An 18090-nucleotide genomic window follows, 5' to 3' on the forward strand; every position below is an offset into this window, starting at 1 on the left:
TGCCCGCGGCTCTAATGCGAATGCAGTGGCACAAACGCAGCAGCCGTCCTACACCCGTACCCAGAGTTACCGAGCTCTTCGACAGGCACCGCATCTTGCACCATCACAGCCCACGCTGAAGCTCGCACTATCGCAATAGAAAACATCCGTTGTTTTTATGCGTAAGCATTACTTGGCTCATGCATGACGTCCACGGGAAGTGCGTTGTTGTTGTTTTCAGTATTGGCCCAATATAACGGACTTTTTTTTCACCTTAGGTTTTTTTTTTGTCTCCGGCGAGAGAAGTGAGCAGCACACTAACCTCGCCTCCTCGATGGGGTGGTAGATGGTGAGCAACTTCGGGTGCTTGAAGCGGTCCAGCTGCCTCACGCTGAAGCGGAGGATCTCGGTGACGGTCTCCTTGCGTTTGGGCTTGTGCAGCTTTTCGGCCACTCGCTTCTCGAACACGAACACCGACGCTTCCTGCATCAAGCGAGATGTTAGCGGACAAGTTATGGGCCAAGACGCTCAGTTTAAAGCGCGTCTATGGAGTTTAGATAGCGACAAGATTATATATATAATTCTATAATTGGTTTTTGGGGAAAGGAAATGGCGCAGTATCTGTCTCATATATCGTTGGACACCTGAACCGCGCCGTAAGGGAAGGGATAAAGGAGGGAGTGAAAGAAGAACGGAAGAGAGAGGCGCCATAGTGGAGGGTTCCGGAATAATTTCGACCACCTGGGGATGTTTAACGTGCACTGACATCGCACAGCACACGGGCGCCTTAGCGTCTTTCCTCCATAAAAACGCAGCCTCCGCGGTCGGGTTCGAACCCGGGAACTCCGGATCAGTAGCCGAGCGCCCTAACCACTGAGCCACCGCGGCGGGTACCCGGACTTTAAAATATACCCTTATAGTATTCCACTACCGTTACCACCACCATCATTCGCTAGCCATGCTTTCAGTTCTTCGAAGGTAAGGCGACCTTAGCTATAGCATGGTAACAGTAATTTGATATATTCTAATAAGAAAAATCTGTTTTTTAAACATCGTTGGCAATGACGAAGTTTCGAGTGCTTAGCGAATTGCTCCTACCCACGTCCTATTGGACCGCAGGTAAATGTCAAAGCATAATTTTTCTTGTCTCTTGAAGTGGGAAACCGACGTGAAGTGAAAATTTTCCCACTAGAGCTGTTTTGTGGTGGTGCCGGCCTAACAGCATGATAGATAAGATGTTCGGGTAATAATAACAAGTCGACAAGTTCAGGCACAAGTTCCAGTTCTATTTTTACCAAATAGCAAATACTGTACCAGTGTTCACGGTATTAGGGCGCATGAATTATTATCAGTAACCCACCTAACCCTCCTTCTCGAATGGCTCACTCGAATGGCTGGGCGCTGCCTACGGCAAACAATCATAGAGTGAAAACGGTACAGACGAAAAGTTATAGAGTGACCGTTTTTTCTGCTTTCAAAGAGGTTTACGGGGCTAGTGGTCATAGAAATGAGCTCAAAAACACTAGCGCGCAGAGTGAATAATTAACTACAAACGATTTTGTACCGTCAGTTTCCATCTAGGTCGGCCAGCGCAGAAGTACACATTGACGGCACTGCCAACCGGCCAACCTGGACTACCCCATTGTTGATGACGTACGCATCGTCGGCAACTGGTTGTGTCTGTGAACAATCACCGGGTTCGGTGACGTCACAGTAGGTAGTGCACGCGCATCTTGAAATCCCTGGTTGTGGTTGGAAACGCCAAGTGACTTTCGGAGAACACTGAAAATCATTATAAATTATGTTCCCCTCAACGCCTCTTACTGATCGAAACTTGTTATAAGGTTCTCTTTGCGCCCACTAAACAAAACGAATCGTTTGTTAGCAGTCAAAATTTTGTGCCAGTACCTATTAATTTATAAATTTCACAGGCGAACAGAAGCCGCTTTCTATAAACTCTAATTAGCTCTGATTCGCTGTAGGCTTGCTGTTTCAGAAAAAAATATGAACCTTTTCAAACTCAATTCATTCTTTTGTTCCAAAACAAATATTTTTTGCAAGAACAGTCGCTCCAGGTCTTGAAAAAAGCTTATTTGCTCTTTTTCTATGCAAACCAACAACACTCAAGTTATTTCACGGATATACAGTATTTTGCACAGTGTGTCAGAACGTTTCTAAATTGTAAAATAAAAGGATCAGTATTTGTGAGAAAAAAAACCGATGGCTTTTAAAATATCTTTTCGTTTCGACGATGCACATGGCGCTGAAAATCTACAGACAGCAATTTTATTAATAATGGCCAAATATGTACGCATTGAAGTGGCGGAAAACGCGTTACCGTGCTCTCTGTTTCCGAAGATATTTTCTGCGTTCGCTAGTTGGCATGAAAGTAAACCGTCTATTCCCATTATAAATAGTGACGAATTAAACTGAAAAAAAGGTGGAGTTTTAACGTAGTTAAACCGACGAGACGCGCAAAAGCGTGTGTTTAGCCTGACTGGCGCTCATGGTTTTGCTAAGACCCCTGGGAGGGGCATTACATAAGGGGGGGTGTGGAAGGGGCGGAACATCGAAAACAACAACGTAGGCCACTGTCAAACATTGTCACAATCAGTGATCTGCAGGATATATGCAAAACCTTTAAATGAGCATTAACAAAGCATGAAAACAGCAACAGTAAAGTAAACAGAGGCAAACAGAAGCAGGCAAGAATTTCTCCACATCATGTTTTAAAATAGGATGCCAGCAACTGCCGGAACTTTTATGGATCGCGTTCTATTACAATATGGTCTGGTAATGAATTCCATTCTTCAATTGCGAGAGGCAGGAATGACTAGTTAAATGCTTTTGAAGAGCCGTACAGACGTAGAATGCTCATGGAGTTGAAGAGACGGCGTGATGTTCGGAAAGGTGGAAGGAGAAGAGAATCCCGAAGCGAAGGAAAACAGAAGTATAGCTTATGAAATAATGACAAACGGGAGATTTGGCGTCTGTGCGTCAGGGGCTCAATGTCAAGCGATACTTTTATATTGGTAACATTGGAGTCGGTGTCGTAGTCGGATGAAATATATCGAGCTGCACGGTTTTGAATGACATCTGGGCTATCGATTAGGTAAGCCTGATGTGGATTCCAAAGGTTAAGCTGTTAAGCTGGTCTGATCTATTCGCGCCGCAGATGGAAGTTGATGAAGACGACGTTTTGCAATGCACAGTGCGAGAGTGTGCTGCAGAGAGTGTGTAGTGAGTGAAGACCTCCTGGCGCTTGCCGTTCCACAGGACATCGTTCGACCCAGTGGCGTTCGTCCTGTTCATCGCTGCCCCGACGGCTCTGCTCTGCTGGGAACGATCGGCTAAGTTTCGGGTGGCTGATTGTGGTATTTTCTCTCTGCTTCTTTGCGCGGTAAGGCAGTAAGCCCGGACTATGTCCACCCAGTCTTCCGGCCAGGGGAGTTCCCTCTGGTCGGCTTCTCTGTCAACTGATCTCCTACCGTTGGAAGCTTTTTTGCGCAGTGGTGTCGGCAGTATCCCTGTCGCGCTGGTGCCTAAGGATGGTGGTGCTATAAGGTTGAACAACCCTGGTGCTGTTCGGGCTGCTCTCCAGTCGACGACTTCTCATTATGAGTCAATCTCAGAGGTTCGCCAGTTTGGACGCGGTGGGATTCTGTGCAGATCGCCAGACCTCGCCTGTGTAAGAGATTTACTAAACTCCTCATCCTTTGCCTCCCTTCGGGTAAGTTCTTTCATCCCTTCTCATCTGGCGTGCACGAAAGGTATTGTACGAGGCGTAGACTCTTCCCTGTCTCCGGCAGAGACTCTTGAGCTTCTGTCGGCTGCAGGTGTTGCTGTGCACCGCTGTAGCCGGGATGTGAAGAACGTGCGGATGCCCACTGAATCAGTGATTGCTACCTTTGCCGGCACTTCCTGCCCATCTGAAATCAAGGCATGGCCTCTAATTTTTCGGGTAGACCCATTATCATCTCGGCCTCTGCAGTGTAACAACTGCTGGCGTTATGGACATAGCGCTGGCGGTTGCAAATCCAACTTGAGGTGTTGCAACTGTGGGGATGGTCATGCAACAAGCACCTGCACTGAGAAGAATGAGAAGTGTTGCCTTTGCGGTGGTGCGCACTCTGCAAACTACTCAAATTGTCCCTCTCGAGCTCAGGAAATTCAAATTCTGGAAATAATTGACAGGAAACGCTGTTCGCGCCGTGACGCTATTTCAGAGGTCAAAGAACGTGCCCGCGGTTATGCCGGTGTGACCGCTCGGCAAGGTGTCATGCTAGACTCAACGCTGTCCCAGGCAATTGCGGCTGCTGTGGAGGCTTCGATGTCTAAAATGGTAGAAAAGATTGTCGCAAGTGTGTCGGAGTGCTTTACAAATGTTCTGGCGACTCAGATTACACATGCCGTGCAGGCTAGTTTGGCACCTCTTTCCACAACAATTCCCTCCCCTCTTATCCGGTCTCAAATTCTAGTAGCATCACAACCCCAGGAACAAACTTCTGTCACTTCCGCTGTACCTACCTCGGGTACTTCGAGGGATGTTGATATAATGTATGATTCCGAGATGGTGGAGCCTGATGCGCGGCTTCTTAAGCGCAGTGGGTCCCCCATGTCTCATTCGTTGTCTTCTCAGGGCACCCAGCCCAAATCAAAGAAGAAGCAGCTTGGCACTAAACCCAAGGATACCATTTTGGAGCAGGCAGTTGCTGCTGCTAGACTTTCGCAACCATAGCGTCGTTGCGAGTTCTGCAGTGGAACTGTCGCTCTATTCTTTCCGCTTCCACAGATTTACACTGCCTTTCTACTCAGCTTAATCCGGATGTCATAATTCTGCAAGAAACGTGGCTTTCAACCGACAAACATTTTCATATCAAAAATTATCGGTCACTTCGCCTAGACCGCCAGTCAAGAGGCGGGGGTTTACTAACTTTAGTCTCTTCAAAATTTTGCCACAGGGCTGTGGTATCTTTTCAACAAATGTCTCCTGACTGTGAGATTTGGGCAATAGACTTTGTACTTCCTGGGTGCTCTCCATTTTCAATAGCAAATTGTTATTTCCCCAATAGAGTCCAGGATGTTAGACCTCTGGATTTTTTACTCGTAAACTGTAAAAACCCAGTTCTCGTGGCTGGGGACTTCAATTCTCACCATGTGTCTTGGGGTTTTAGGACTAATTCATGCGGCAAGCGCCTTTGGCACTGGGTTTCTGATCACAACCTGATGAGCTTAAATTCAGGATCGGCCACTTATCTTCGCTCACACACTCAATCTGTTTTAGATCTCACGTTCATTAGTCCTGGAATTGGCGTAAAGAATTGGTCGACAGTTGATAGCTGCACTTCAAGTGATCATGTACCTATTCATTTTGATATCATATGTCGTGTTACTCCGGCGTCTTCTCAGTTGCGGTCACATGTAAATTATGACAGATTTCAGACGGCGTTGCGCTCTGCCCTTGCTCCAGTGTCTAACATCGCCGAGGTCCACCAGTCAGCAAGCATATGTCTGGCTATTGAGGAAAGCCGTAAAAAGTCGTAGTTCCTGGTGAGGCCAATAAAAGGGAATTCTTCTAAATGGTGGAATGCGGACTGTACAACAGATTACAGGCGGAGGAAGGCAGCATGGAAAAAGCTTCTTCATAACCAATGTCCGAATAACTGGAGTGATTATAAATTTATTGCAGCCACCTTTAAACGCACAGTTTCTCGCGCAAAGGAAAAATATGGCTCAGAACACTTAGATTATCTTTCAAAGGCGGGCAACCGACGTGCACTATTCGGTTTTCTACGGTCTAGGAAACAGCTCATGTCCTCTCATAATTTTCAGTCATTAGTTATGTCACCTGTAGAAGCTATCCAGGCGGTTGAATTAATAGCCACAGGCCTGCAAAAGCGGTTCTCGTCTTTACTACCTATGCGACCATTGTTGTTTGCACCAGTCGTACCAAATCATAATGCCTCACAAGTAAATCTATCAGAGCTCTCACAAGTTGTCCAGAGATTGCCAGCTGCTGCTCCTGGCCCTGATGGTGTTACCACAAAGATGCTCAAGATTCTATTTGAAGAGTCTCCCAACTCCTTATTGCACCTAATAAACTACTCTCTCAAACACGCTTGGATACCATCTGAGTGGAAGCTGTCCAAGGTGATCCCTTTACTTAAAAATCAGGGTGGAGGCTATGAATTGGATAATATTAGGCCAATTTCTTTAACATCAAACGTGGTAAAGTTGATAGAAAGGTTGTTACTAATTCGGGTGTCAGCCATTCTGGACCGCAAAAGTATACTCAGCCCGTGCCAACTCGGTTTCCGGCCACGGTGTTCGATATGGAATGTACATGCTGATCTTGAGAGCAGAATTCTCCTTGCTCGTCGTCAACGCCTGGTCGCGGCTTTGGTTACGTTAGATGTCGCCAAAGCTTATGACAGTGTAGAACACTCCATCCTGATACATAAGCTACAGTCTCTTCAATTTCCAGATTAAATAGTTGCATGGATATCTGCATTTCTTCATAACAGGGAATTCTTTTGCGTCCATAACGGTGTTCACTCAGAGAGGTATAGACAAACGCGAGGTGTACCGCAAGGAGCTGTTCTTTCTCCTGTGCTCTTTAATATTCTGTTAAGCTCAATTCCTCTCCACCGCCATGTACGCACTTACGTCTATGCGGACGACATTGAGTTTTTTGCTGCTGCGCCGGATATACATTCTCTGTATGGTCTGTTGCAGTCATATTTGAATACACTTGAGCACTGGTTGAGCGCATTACACCTGAAGTTAAATGTTGGCAAGTGCGCTACTCTTGTTTTCCCTCTATTCACTCCTGTAGTGGTCTCTCTCACTTGCCAGTTAAAAATAAAACCGCAGGTTCAATCCCTAAAATACCTAGGGGTCATTTATGACAACAAACTCACCTGGCGACCTCACATTGACCATGTCGCGGCGAAAGGGGCTCGTGCCGTGGCATGTTACGGAGATTATGTCATCACCGGTACGGCATGCGCAGAGATGCGCTATTAATGATCTACATAATGTATGTCAGGCCAATTTTAGAATTTGGATCAGTGTTGTTTTCAGGCTCGGCTACATATAAACTTCGCCCTCTCGTCCTTTTAGAGAGGGAAGCACTTCGCATGTGCCTCGGCCTTCCAAAATTTGTGGCTATCAATGTGCTGTACCTTGAAGCCCGCATTCCGTCTATCTTATCACGACTTCAATTTTTAACTGTGCAAACTTACCTCAGGATCTATGAATCCTATTTCCACCGTTTCCAAAGCATTTTCTGTTCTCAGCCGACCTCCTTTTTTGGTGTCCCCTGGTCTCGTTTCAATTCCCCTCAGGTAGTGTTTGTGCAAAGATTACTTCAGCCTTTAGATGTAAACATTTATGATATACTTCCTGCGCTTCGGAATGGGCCCACTATACACATTGTTTTCGACGACATATTCCCAAAAAATGCAAAACTTTTGCCACCGAGTATTCTAAATGGCCTTCTAGAAGATCATCTGAGGACCCTACCAACCGATATAGCAATAGCCACTGATGCATCACAATGCAATGAAAAAGCAGGTGTGGGAATATTTTGCTCCCATTTAGACTGGTCCTTTTCTCTGCGCCTTCCAGATTTCACCCCTATTTTTCAAGCAGAGTTTCTAGCAGTTGTACTTGCTGTACGCAAGCTAGACCCCTCTATTACAGCAGTTGCAGTAATTACTGATTCTTTATCTTTGTGTTCGTCCCTCGCTGCACAGGTTGACGGTCCCATTTTATCAACTTTCTTATCCCTACTTCCTCCGCATTTGAGCCTTGTTCATTTAGTATGGGTTCCCGGCCACAGCAGTGTGACAGTAAATGAGATTGCTGATAATCTCGCAAAGGCTTCCCTCAGCGGCCCCGTGTTGCCAATCATCCCGGCTACAGCCTACATTACAGCATCTAATTTCGGCGACGTGCGTTTTTAAGCACGCAAGACACATCACTTTTAACATCGGCGGATTATGAGCACCTTAAATATTATTGGAACAGGAAAATTTGTTGCTCTCGGCAGCTTGAAGTATCACTGACGAGGCTGCGCTGCCGCATCCCCCCCTCTAAATTTCTATTTACACAAGTCGGGTTTGGCGCTCTCTCCCCTTTGTGCATTTTGCCGTGAGCCTGAATCTATTGAACATTTTTGGCTGTATTGTCGCCGATTCAGCTCACTGAGAAAAAGGTTGCTGGAGGAGCCCTTGCAGCATCTTGGCCTTAGTTTGAGCAGCCCGCTCTTGCTATCATTTGGCGCCGCCACATTTGGGTTCAGCCACAGATCTGTTTGCACCGCTGTTCAAAATTTCCTGATAGAATCTCACCGACTGCCTTGCTAAGTGTTCCAACCTTTTCTTTTCTATTAATTATTACATTTTGACTAAATCGTTAATATTTAATCACTCTCTTTATTATTATTCTTAAAATTTTAATATCAAAACACTCATCCCTTTTCTGTTCAAGACGAAAAATTCACCGGTGTTATGCTCCCACGTGCTTTTCCTTTTCGTTAACTGCGTTCAGGTGAATAGCCACCCGATTCTTGGCCGATCCCCCAGTGTGGGTATGTGCCATCTTTTGATAGGCTAACAACAACAACAACAACAGTTTAACACGAGGCGTTATAGGCTGCGGCGATAGCATAGTGCTCTCGTGCAGTGGCCAGCGCAGCTCATCTGTTCGCACTGCCGCGGGCTGGAGCCCCAATCACGACAATATTTGGTTTCTTTATTTGTTGGTTTGTTTATTCAAAGTCAAAACTTCACCAATGGCCCGGCGTTTGCTGCTTTGGTCGCGAAGGAGAGCTTTCGCTCTAGAAAAATTACTGCTTAGCGTAGGGCCCTGAGAGAAAGTTGAGTTCTCTATGTACAGTCTTTGTGAAAAATATACCGATCAAGGGGTTTGTTAACAAAATGTATAGCTTGGCACTAAAGAACATTTGACTGTTCCAAGTTTATGAGGGTTGAGGGATTAGGTTCCTCCCGCTTTCCTGAGGTTAGAGTCTCTGAGTATACAAGAGGAGCTACGCTACGGGGCTCAGAAGCAGACCCCGTGGTTTGTGTACTTTTGACAAAGACTGTACACAATAGTGTGCATAGGCCTCAAAAGGTTAATCTGCAGTACCGGGGATAGATGTCGCTGGTGTGATCGTCATTCATTTAATACCCGGCTGTACTACTTCCGATGAAACTAATTTTTCTTCCAGAGAACACCTTTCTGCGCCAAGGTGGGCGTGACGTGGTTGCGGTTGCTTTCGTAACCGGGCCGCCGTCACCCCAAGTCAAAGTGATGGCGTCTGGAGCGACAACAGTCCACGCCGGACAAAAAGAAATCCTCATTGTTGCCGGGGACAAATTGCGCGCGCAAATCTTCTTGGCGGGACACACGCTGTCGGCCGTCCATTAGGCGAGTGACTTCGTGCGGTGTCCCCGACCGTTTGTCTCGGCCGCTGCGCATTGGCCCGCGACCGAGCGAACCTCGATTGATGAGGACGCTCCATCCTGTGTCAACTCTTCTTGAAAGAGAAAGTAAAAAAAAAGTTGCCCCTCATTTTTCGGTCTCTCTTTGCGTGCTTTCCTCTTTGGTGCTTCGCGGTACAACGTTGTACTAGCGGGAGACCGATTTGCCAGCAGAAATGCAGTACCGCTTTGAAGACATATTGCATGCCACAGGGAAGGCTTTTTTCATCGGTACACTCATCCTGATTAGAACTTTCATTCTCCCACGATAGTACTTACCTTCTGTCAGCAGCATTGTTTGTATCTTTCTTAATAGTTGGTATTTATTTATTTTACCCTCAAGGCCTGGGGCATTACAGAGGGGAGTGGTTGAATGAGATAAATACAATGCAGAAAAGATAACGCGAAGCAGACAAATTAATGATCGACATATACAATGGTGGCTAATGCGGTTCTAAATAGAGTAACGTCTACAATGCTGGCAATGGATCCGGGAAGGTGGCTCCAGTCTTTGAATGTTCGAGGAATGAAGGAGTTGCTGCATGTTTTCGTCCTGAGTGAAGCAATTCCAACCTTGTGTGCGTGGTCAAGACGAGATGAGATGTACGAAGGCGAACGGATCAGTGCGCTATAAATCTTGGCACAAATATGAAAAATTTTATGGAATAAGCAAATTCGAGAAAATTTCCGACGAGAAGCTAATGAAGGAAGGTTTAAAATGCGTTTCATCGATGATATGCTAGCAGTACGATGGTAGTTATGCAGAATGAAACGAAGTGAGTTATGCTGGACAAGCTCCAGGGCATAGGATAGGTTAGCACAGCCAGGGTCCCAAATGGACGCAGCGTATTCTAGTTTGCTACGGATTAGTGTCTTGTACAGGAGAACTTTAAGTGAAGATAACCAAGCATGTGATTAGCATTGTTACTGAACACAATGATTTGGCCTAGACAGACCAAGATTAAGTCTTTTATTTATCAATGTCTTAGTGTAACATAGGCTGGGCAAATAACGATACGGGATGTTTACAGGCGTTGTTTTTGCTCTGCTCGTGTCACGCTGAAATTTTTAGAATTATGCTAAATTATCTCGCGCAGCAGCATGCTTCACTTAAGGAGCCTTTCGCCTATTTGGAAATTGAAGACCAAGTCCGTATCATATAACAAATTTCACTGGAAAGAATGTGACGCTGCGTTTATACGCCCTACCTGAACTACTTCACGACATGCGCATGAAGTGGGCTAGAAAAGGCTTGGGGTCTTCGAAAACAGTATTTCAGTATTGCGTACTTTGAAAAAAAAAAAACTAAATGAGGCGTTAAAAAAAAAAAGGTGGCTATATGGAGTTCGGTTTAATAATTCACGTTTTCACTACAGCTAGCTGGCACTTTCCACGACGAAATTAAAACGCAACAGAAGAGTGGTATAAATGATCGCTGACAGGTTGTGGTCATTTAAGCTTACACTACGGCAATTTCGTTCACTCGTTCTGATTACTCATTTTTAATTAAACACGACGGAATGACATAATCTGGGAAGGCCAAACAAGTTCGCAAGGGAGACAAGCGCAACCCCAGTGGCAAACAGCTTGCGAACTAAGTGGTGTGAAAGTAGTTAACTTGCTACTAGGTCAACAATTCTATCTTTTAATCGAAAGCCTGTCTTTCCAGAAGCACCAGCAAGTAAGTGTATTAAACTCGAGACCCCTTAATCTCCCAAGTTTAGTTATAATCTTAACAAAAATCGCCTCTGTGATAGAGAACACAAGCCCGAATTTGAATTGTGATAGTTTGCGTCGCGTTATTTACTTCAAACCAAAAGCCAGAATTATTACCGCAGAGTTATTGGCATTCACTTTACGTGTCACGGCAATTTTGTAGACGCCTTAATTTTACTTAGTTTTTCACCCCATAAAAAATTTTTTTACCTGCTGTGCTGCTGTTTTAACAATACTAACTTAACTTTTAGAGGAGCACACATACCACAGCTTAACTGGGCACAAGCGCAAAGCGTATCATACAAACTACAAAAAAAATATAAGACAGAGTTGGTTAAATTAAGGTATGGCTCAGAACAAAAGCTATACCTAAAAACTCCTGAGCCAATAAACAAGCAACACGTGCAAATTGATTGGAGAGAGCTACGATTACTCGCCGATTGGGTTATCTAATTTTCTTAAATTAGATTAGCATATTCTTAGTTTGTAGATCAAACCAGCACCTTTAGGAAACTGTCTTTTCAAACTCGTTGGTCTGAAAGAGTCGCTTTTGTTCTATTTTATTTCGCATAACCGCCACGTTATGCTCATAAGGGCGCAAAGAAAACAAACTTCCCCCAGAAAAGCAATAAAAATGAAAGACTTCGCGCCGCATGTTTACATTAGAAACCTCGCCTCCGTTCTCACTTTTCTGTTCGCGGTGCGCAAACACGCCTTCGCGCCATAATGCTCGCCGCCGCCCGACCTGATCAAGGCATTAAAGGAAGAGAACGGAATAAACAACAGGAAGCGCGCGCTATATGTTTCAAAGTTTGTGTACGTTAAACCAACCTTTGTTTCCTTTTCTCTTTCTTTACTTTCTGCCTTTGTGTGAGCCATCCTCTCCTTTAAAAGCGAGGCTTCTTTTCTGAAGCTCGAGTAGCAACTTTCTTGCTGCCGCCTCCACAGGCTGGGAAGTTCTCGTGCAAACAAGGGGAATTACGCTACGGGTGTTACTTCCATCGCGTTGAGGGCGCGATAATACAGCGACCGTGTTGTTTCGAGCGAAACTTTTATTCTTGGGATAGCGACGAAGGTTAATGCGAGAGCCACATTTTAAGCAACATCAGAATAAACAGAGGCGGATGAGACCGTTATTTCAAAAGAGTTGCGTCCACTCATACATCAGCTGCCTTCGAGATTAGAGGAAGAGAGTTTCAGAAAAAACAACGATCTTTTTTTTTTTTTCAGAAAAGAGGAGTTTCTGGCGGCTTTTTTGGTGCCATGCACTGTGTTCACTGAATTTCTTAATACACAAATATTGCATGCAGACCATCGTCAGAAGCATAAGGTATATTTTCCATTTTTTCTAGTGTACTGCAAAGTTACTACCACCTGCATAAGCTTAATAAACTTTTCAAGCGCTGTTCGTGCATACTTTCGCTATCGGTTACATTCTTCGGATAGAAATGTCTACAACGCAAAATGTCGCGAAAATTGGGTCCTAGTAAGATATTAAATAATTTGTCATTTAGCTGACCCACTTCGAAAGAGTACTTATTCTCAACACAAGTCGACTTCAGGAGAAAGCATGTGAACTTTCAAGGTTCATATTAGTTGGATTGTACATTTCACATCGAATATCATTGCGTACCTACCAGAATGTCATGAACGTTTCCTCTATGTTCGCTGCTTCCGGTATTTAAGTATTTTTTAATACGTATTTCTCTTAGTATTGTTTTACGCGTTGCATATTGCAATCACTCAGTTCAGCCCTTGGGCGCGACCGGGCAGCCACCAAACCACGTGACGTGACGTCACGACAGCCGGAGGAAAAGCTGGGCCCCAATTCGCGCGGTCGCGCGCGGCCGCAGCCACCACCTGACTCCCGCTCCTCCCGCTAGGGGCGCTGCGCTGGCGCGTGACGTCACGGAGGAAAAGCTTGGCCCCAACTGGCGCGGTCGCGCGCGGCCGCAGCCACCACCTGACTCCCGCTCCTCCCGCTAGGGGCTCTGCGCTATGATTGACGTCACGGCATATGTATAAAAGAGCTGAACTCCTTCGCCGGGACAGTCTTATACCTTTGTCACACGGGCACTTGTAAGAACTTAGAAATTAAGGTCCTTTGCCCCAAAGGCGCGTCACGCGCATCTACACGGCAAAGCGTCGAGACCTTTGCGATAAAGGTCCGTAGCAATAAAGGCGGCCGTCAGCGGCCTTAAAGTTGCTTAAAGGAGCAACCCAGACGGCAGCGCCAGCTAGCGAGCTCAAAGAATAAAAAATTGACGCAACATTTAGTCTTGAAACCGTAAAAAAATATCTAATTTATCTTATTTAATGGTTAATTTTGCGTTACAGTGCAGTTTACCCGTAGAGGAGGCTATGACTAAAGACATCCACACTGCTAAGAAAGGACTTGAACGCTTTTCAGCAGCCGCATCGACACGCACGTGCTTGCGCATCTTGCTTTGCTGTTTTTTCTTTGTTTGCTCTTTGTTGTGTGCGTGTTTTGAGTTTGCTTGTGTGCATAAAGACACAAGCAACAAAGCACGCTTCTCGAACACGACGAGGAGCCGAACGGAAAAGTGCGCCTACCGTGGTCGGACCGAGAATGATGAAAAAAAAAAGGAACTTTGTTTCAAAATATTCGTTTCTCACCGTCAGAACGCTCGTTTATTATCGTGATAGCTACTTTTTCCAACATAACCGAAAGCACTCTTAGCTGAAGTGCTACCGTCTGCTTTAATTTCATAATGTTACTAGCGCCGCTTCACACACAGCGGTGACTTTTGGCATTCACGGAGGCCGCGTTCTAGCTCCTTTGGATTTGCCGTGTAGCAGCGTCGCTGCTCCTTTTCGGTTTTCATCCTTTAGTGCAATAAGACAACTTTACGGCAAAGGCCGAGAAGAAGTCCCGTGTGACAGGGGTATTATACCCTGTCACACGGGCATTTCGAGGGCCCTCGAACCGATAGTCTATCGACTCAAAGGCGATCGAGCGCTGCTACACGGGCAGTTTCAATGGCGATCGAGTCAATAGCCTATCGAGTCAACGGAGCAGCACGGAACTCCATCGAAATATGCAACGCATTCTAAGCTTAACCAAGCTAAGCCTGGCCATTTTTTTATTGTTGACTGACCTAACTATAGCACAACTAAGTCAATAACTTAACAAACATATATTACCATACTCAGTAAAATTATTAGAAATGAGCACAGTCATAAACGCATTCAGCGCTCGAGTTTCTTCTGAAATAACAACTGCTTTAATAAGAGCTTGTTATCAAAGTTTGGGACAACGGACCACGAGATGCGAAACAAAAAAAATGATGATGACCTAACCTTGTTAGGCAAGGTATACGTAGCGTAAGCGCGGTGACATGTGGTTCGGAAGAGTTAATATATGAAAGGCGCGCATTCACTACATGCGTCTTTATTCAGTGTGGAACCTTGAGCCGTCGTGGCGGAGTGGCAGCGTCTCCGCCACAAACGTCAAAGGCCCTGGCTCGATTCCCAGCCTCGACACCAGGATTTTTTTTTATTCAGTGAGTGTGGGGAATTGACCACGTGGTCGGTCACGTGGTGCGGAGCAGCTGTCGGCGGCGCGGTGACGTGGCTGGTCACGTGGCTCGTCACGCGGTTGGTCACGTGACCAGACATTTGGTTAGTCACGTGGTGCGGTTTCCTGAGAATGCGCAGACCGGCGAGGCGCGCGCTGCGGCGGCTCTGGCTCGCCATCTGTGCGTCGTGTGACGTCACTGCACCTCGCGCATGCGCAGCACGGCTCTCCAGGAGCCACGCGAAACTGCTCAACCTCGGCCAGTGTAGCTTACGCTACAAAAGAAAATGCGAGGTGGCAGCTTGCGTACGAAGGTCCTACAAAAACATCGAAGAGCCTGGCAACAATGTGCAGTCACCTCGCACAACAATGTCGAAGAAAAACGAAAATTCGTTAGAAGTGTTTCTCCTTCGTCGCACTAACCTTCCCCGTTGTCTTTATGTTTCCATTTCACGACAGGTTTTTATTTTCTTTTTTCTCAGCTACGTTCCATGAGCGGCTTGAAGGCCGCACTTTTCCTCACACGTTTATAAACTCGATAATTTTATCACGGTAGCCTGTTTTCTTCGTTCAGAGATCGACCTACATGCGCCGTCGAACTAAAAGATAAGCGCGTTAAAGAAGCTATGGAGCACTGTTATCGCAATGCTAGCCGCGCACAACAGCAATTCGTTAGGGCCGATACCCTCCCCTGTAGTATTATCGCTTATCATCATTAAGCATGAGCTTCGATCGGTAACCAACCGGAAAACGCGGCTCAGAGAAGCGTGGAATGGGGTTTGCAGAGTGGTAATCTAAATATGGTATGCTGGAAAGTATATCGGAAGTGTTAATTGTTGGGCTGGTTGGTACTGTAGTTGGGACGACTCGTAGACAACAGCGTAACAGCTCTAGGCCAAACAAGATACACAGAAGGAAGCGCAGAAAGGACGAACAGAGCTCGTATCCTTGTCTTATGCAGTGTCGGTCATTGCCCGGCGCCTATTTGTAAGCGTTTTTATCATTCGCCTGACGTCACACTAACTATCAGTGTAACAGCCTTGCCGATGAGCAAGACCTAAATATAGTGGATTCATGGCATTGTAAATCAATGAAAGACGAAACAGTAAGATTGCATAGAACTTTGCACAGAATTATTATGCTATGCCAGCCAAAGACGAATTCTCGAATAACGCGAATGACTGTGTCCGGAATAATGCTCTGTAAATCCAGGTCGGTGGCTGCCTGTCGTCAGCTGTGCAGCTTCTCAAGTACTGCCCCGATTTGTATGGACACAGTGAGTGTGTAGACAGCCATGCTCCACGAAGCAGTAACGGAGCCTTCGTTAACCCGGGAAACTCGGGCGCAGGCTTCGATCTCTCCTGCGCCTCTGCCTTCCAGTTTCGTTAACGCTCTGCTCCCCGCGAACAGGGCTTCGATTACCGGTAGGAAAGTGAAAACTTTTAAATTGTTCTTTTTTCTTCTTCTTCCCGCTGCTGTGTTATCGTTATAACTGGATCTTTTCGAGGCGAGCCGTTCTACAACACGCTGTTTTATCTCAGAAGGCGCTCCAAGACCGCGCGGGTCTGCCTCTGGCACCTTGGAAGCTTAATCTTTCACTTCGTGAACGTAGAACATCGTGGCAGCTGCAGCGTAATTAGGGTTGGCTGCTTAAGACCGGTGGAGTCGATAAGTTTATCGTGGGAGAGCTTAATAAAAATCGCCCCCAGGAAAGTGTAAAGTTTCTCGATTTCTTCTGGAGTTATTTGTGTTCCCCGATTATTCGGTGATTTATTAAATAATTAGGGGTTGGATGTTTCGATTTAAGCCGATACAAAAACCTATATAAGTACACTGAGCTCAATTTTCGAAATTCCGTTTTAACTGAAAACGTAAATATCCTTGATATGATAGCTAGATAGCTAGCTATCGGGGAGTAGGAGTTTCACTGAGTGAAAAGAGAACAATAACAAAACGCGGAAGAGAGGGGGGGGGGGGGGGGAGTGAGACGGTGTACTGATGAATTATGTAGCACAGTTGTGCGTTTTGAGGTATCGCTTCGCAACATTGCCCGCCACTGCAAATTGGGAGGTTACATGCCTTGGCTAAACGTCGTCATCTATAGCGTCGTGCCAAACACTGTCATTTACTTGGTTGTAAGTTTTCTCCACTGTATATAATGACACTTGAAACCGTTCTCAGCGTCGAGAAAAAGAGTATAAATTTAGATGTCCCGACTTTTAAACGGCACTTCCATCACTGGCGTGAACACCAAGGCGACGTGATGCCCCATCCTTTCGCTCACCCGTGCGCAACAACCCAGTGGTAAGACGGCAACGCACATTTTAAGAATCGAGAACCATTTGCGTTTTCGTCTGAACTTTACATCATTTACTTCCGTTACCTTTTTAACTGGCGATAGCATTTCCTTCTGCAAGCGCGGCGATAAGGGTTTTACTTCCAATTTAATTTACATATTTCCTTAATTACTGCTAAACCGAAACCTCAGGCAAACAAACAGCCAAGATAAACTCAAAGCGAATTTACATTACACAGGAATGCCACATATATCACGAAATAAAATATCGATAATTACACAGTGGAAAATAATTTCAGCGTAAAAAAAGCGATAATCGCGTTCTGAAATGAACACTTTATAAAGACAGCTGAATTCTCAAAAATCCAAACTAAAAACTCCAACCCGTGCAAGTAATGAATGCTGCGCTATTCGTGAGCTCCCTACTTTTGAACTACACCTTGTAGATACACTCCTTTGATGTACTGCCTTATTTACCATGTTGATATAAGGCAAAAATTGTGATTGTGCTGTGTGGAGACGAAGCTGGAATAATAAATTTAAGATCAAAGGCCAGATTGCTTCAATATCAGTTGCATTCCAGTGCTGATCGGGTCTTCTCACTTCACGCACTACTGTCGAATCCACTTCAGTACACTCTCGGGCACTGCAGTTTGTGTGCTCCACTGAAAGGTTGAAAATAATACGAGAGAAAAATGCTTTCTAAGTATAGATAATTAAAAATAGTACGCTAGCCGGGCAAAAAAAAGAAAGGTAGGGTTTTAGCGTAGTTAGACCGAGTAGACGGGATAAAAAACGTGTTTAGCCTGGCTGGCTCATGGTTTTGCTGTGTCTGGTCGTCGGCACGTCTGACGACGACACTAGTCCTAGGTTAATCTCTGATCGAATTTAAGCTGATCACTGAAATTACATCCGGGAAGCTAGTGTCACGGAATAGTAGCAGAACTATTATGGCACTGTTCATCGTTCGTGGGACGGATTAAATTTTTATTTACTAATTATTTTATTTACAGAACACTGCAGGCCCTTCTGGGCCCTAGCAAGAGGGGCAATACAATGCAACACAAATATAT

At 45.5% G+C, this 18090-nt stretch overlaps 1 protein-coding gene across 1 annotated transcript in view; it reads right to left on the bottom strand.

Moving 5' to 3' along the window:
• bma (SCY1-like protein bma) overlaps window positions 1–18090 on the bottom strand; it is a 183341-nt gene that overhangs the window by 95633 nt on the left and 69618 nt on the right. Inside the window, exon 4 of the mRNA XM_077640381.1 lies at window positions 302–462. Within this exon, the coding sequence (XP_077496507.1) occupies window positions 302–462 (161 nt within the window). The remainder of the gene's footprint in view (window positions 1–301; window positions 463–18090) is intronic.

Source organism: Amblyomma americanum, chromosome 10 (assembly GCF_052857255.1).
Source record: "Amblyomma americanum isolate KBUSLIRL-KWMA chromosome 10, ASM5285725v1, whole genome shotgun sequence".
Lineage (NCBI taxonomy): Eukaryota > Metazoa > Arthropoda > Arachnida > Ixodida > Ixodidae > Amblyomma > Amblyomma americanum.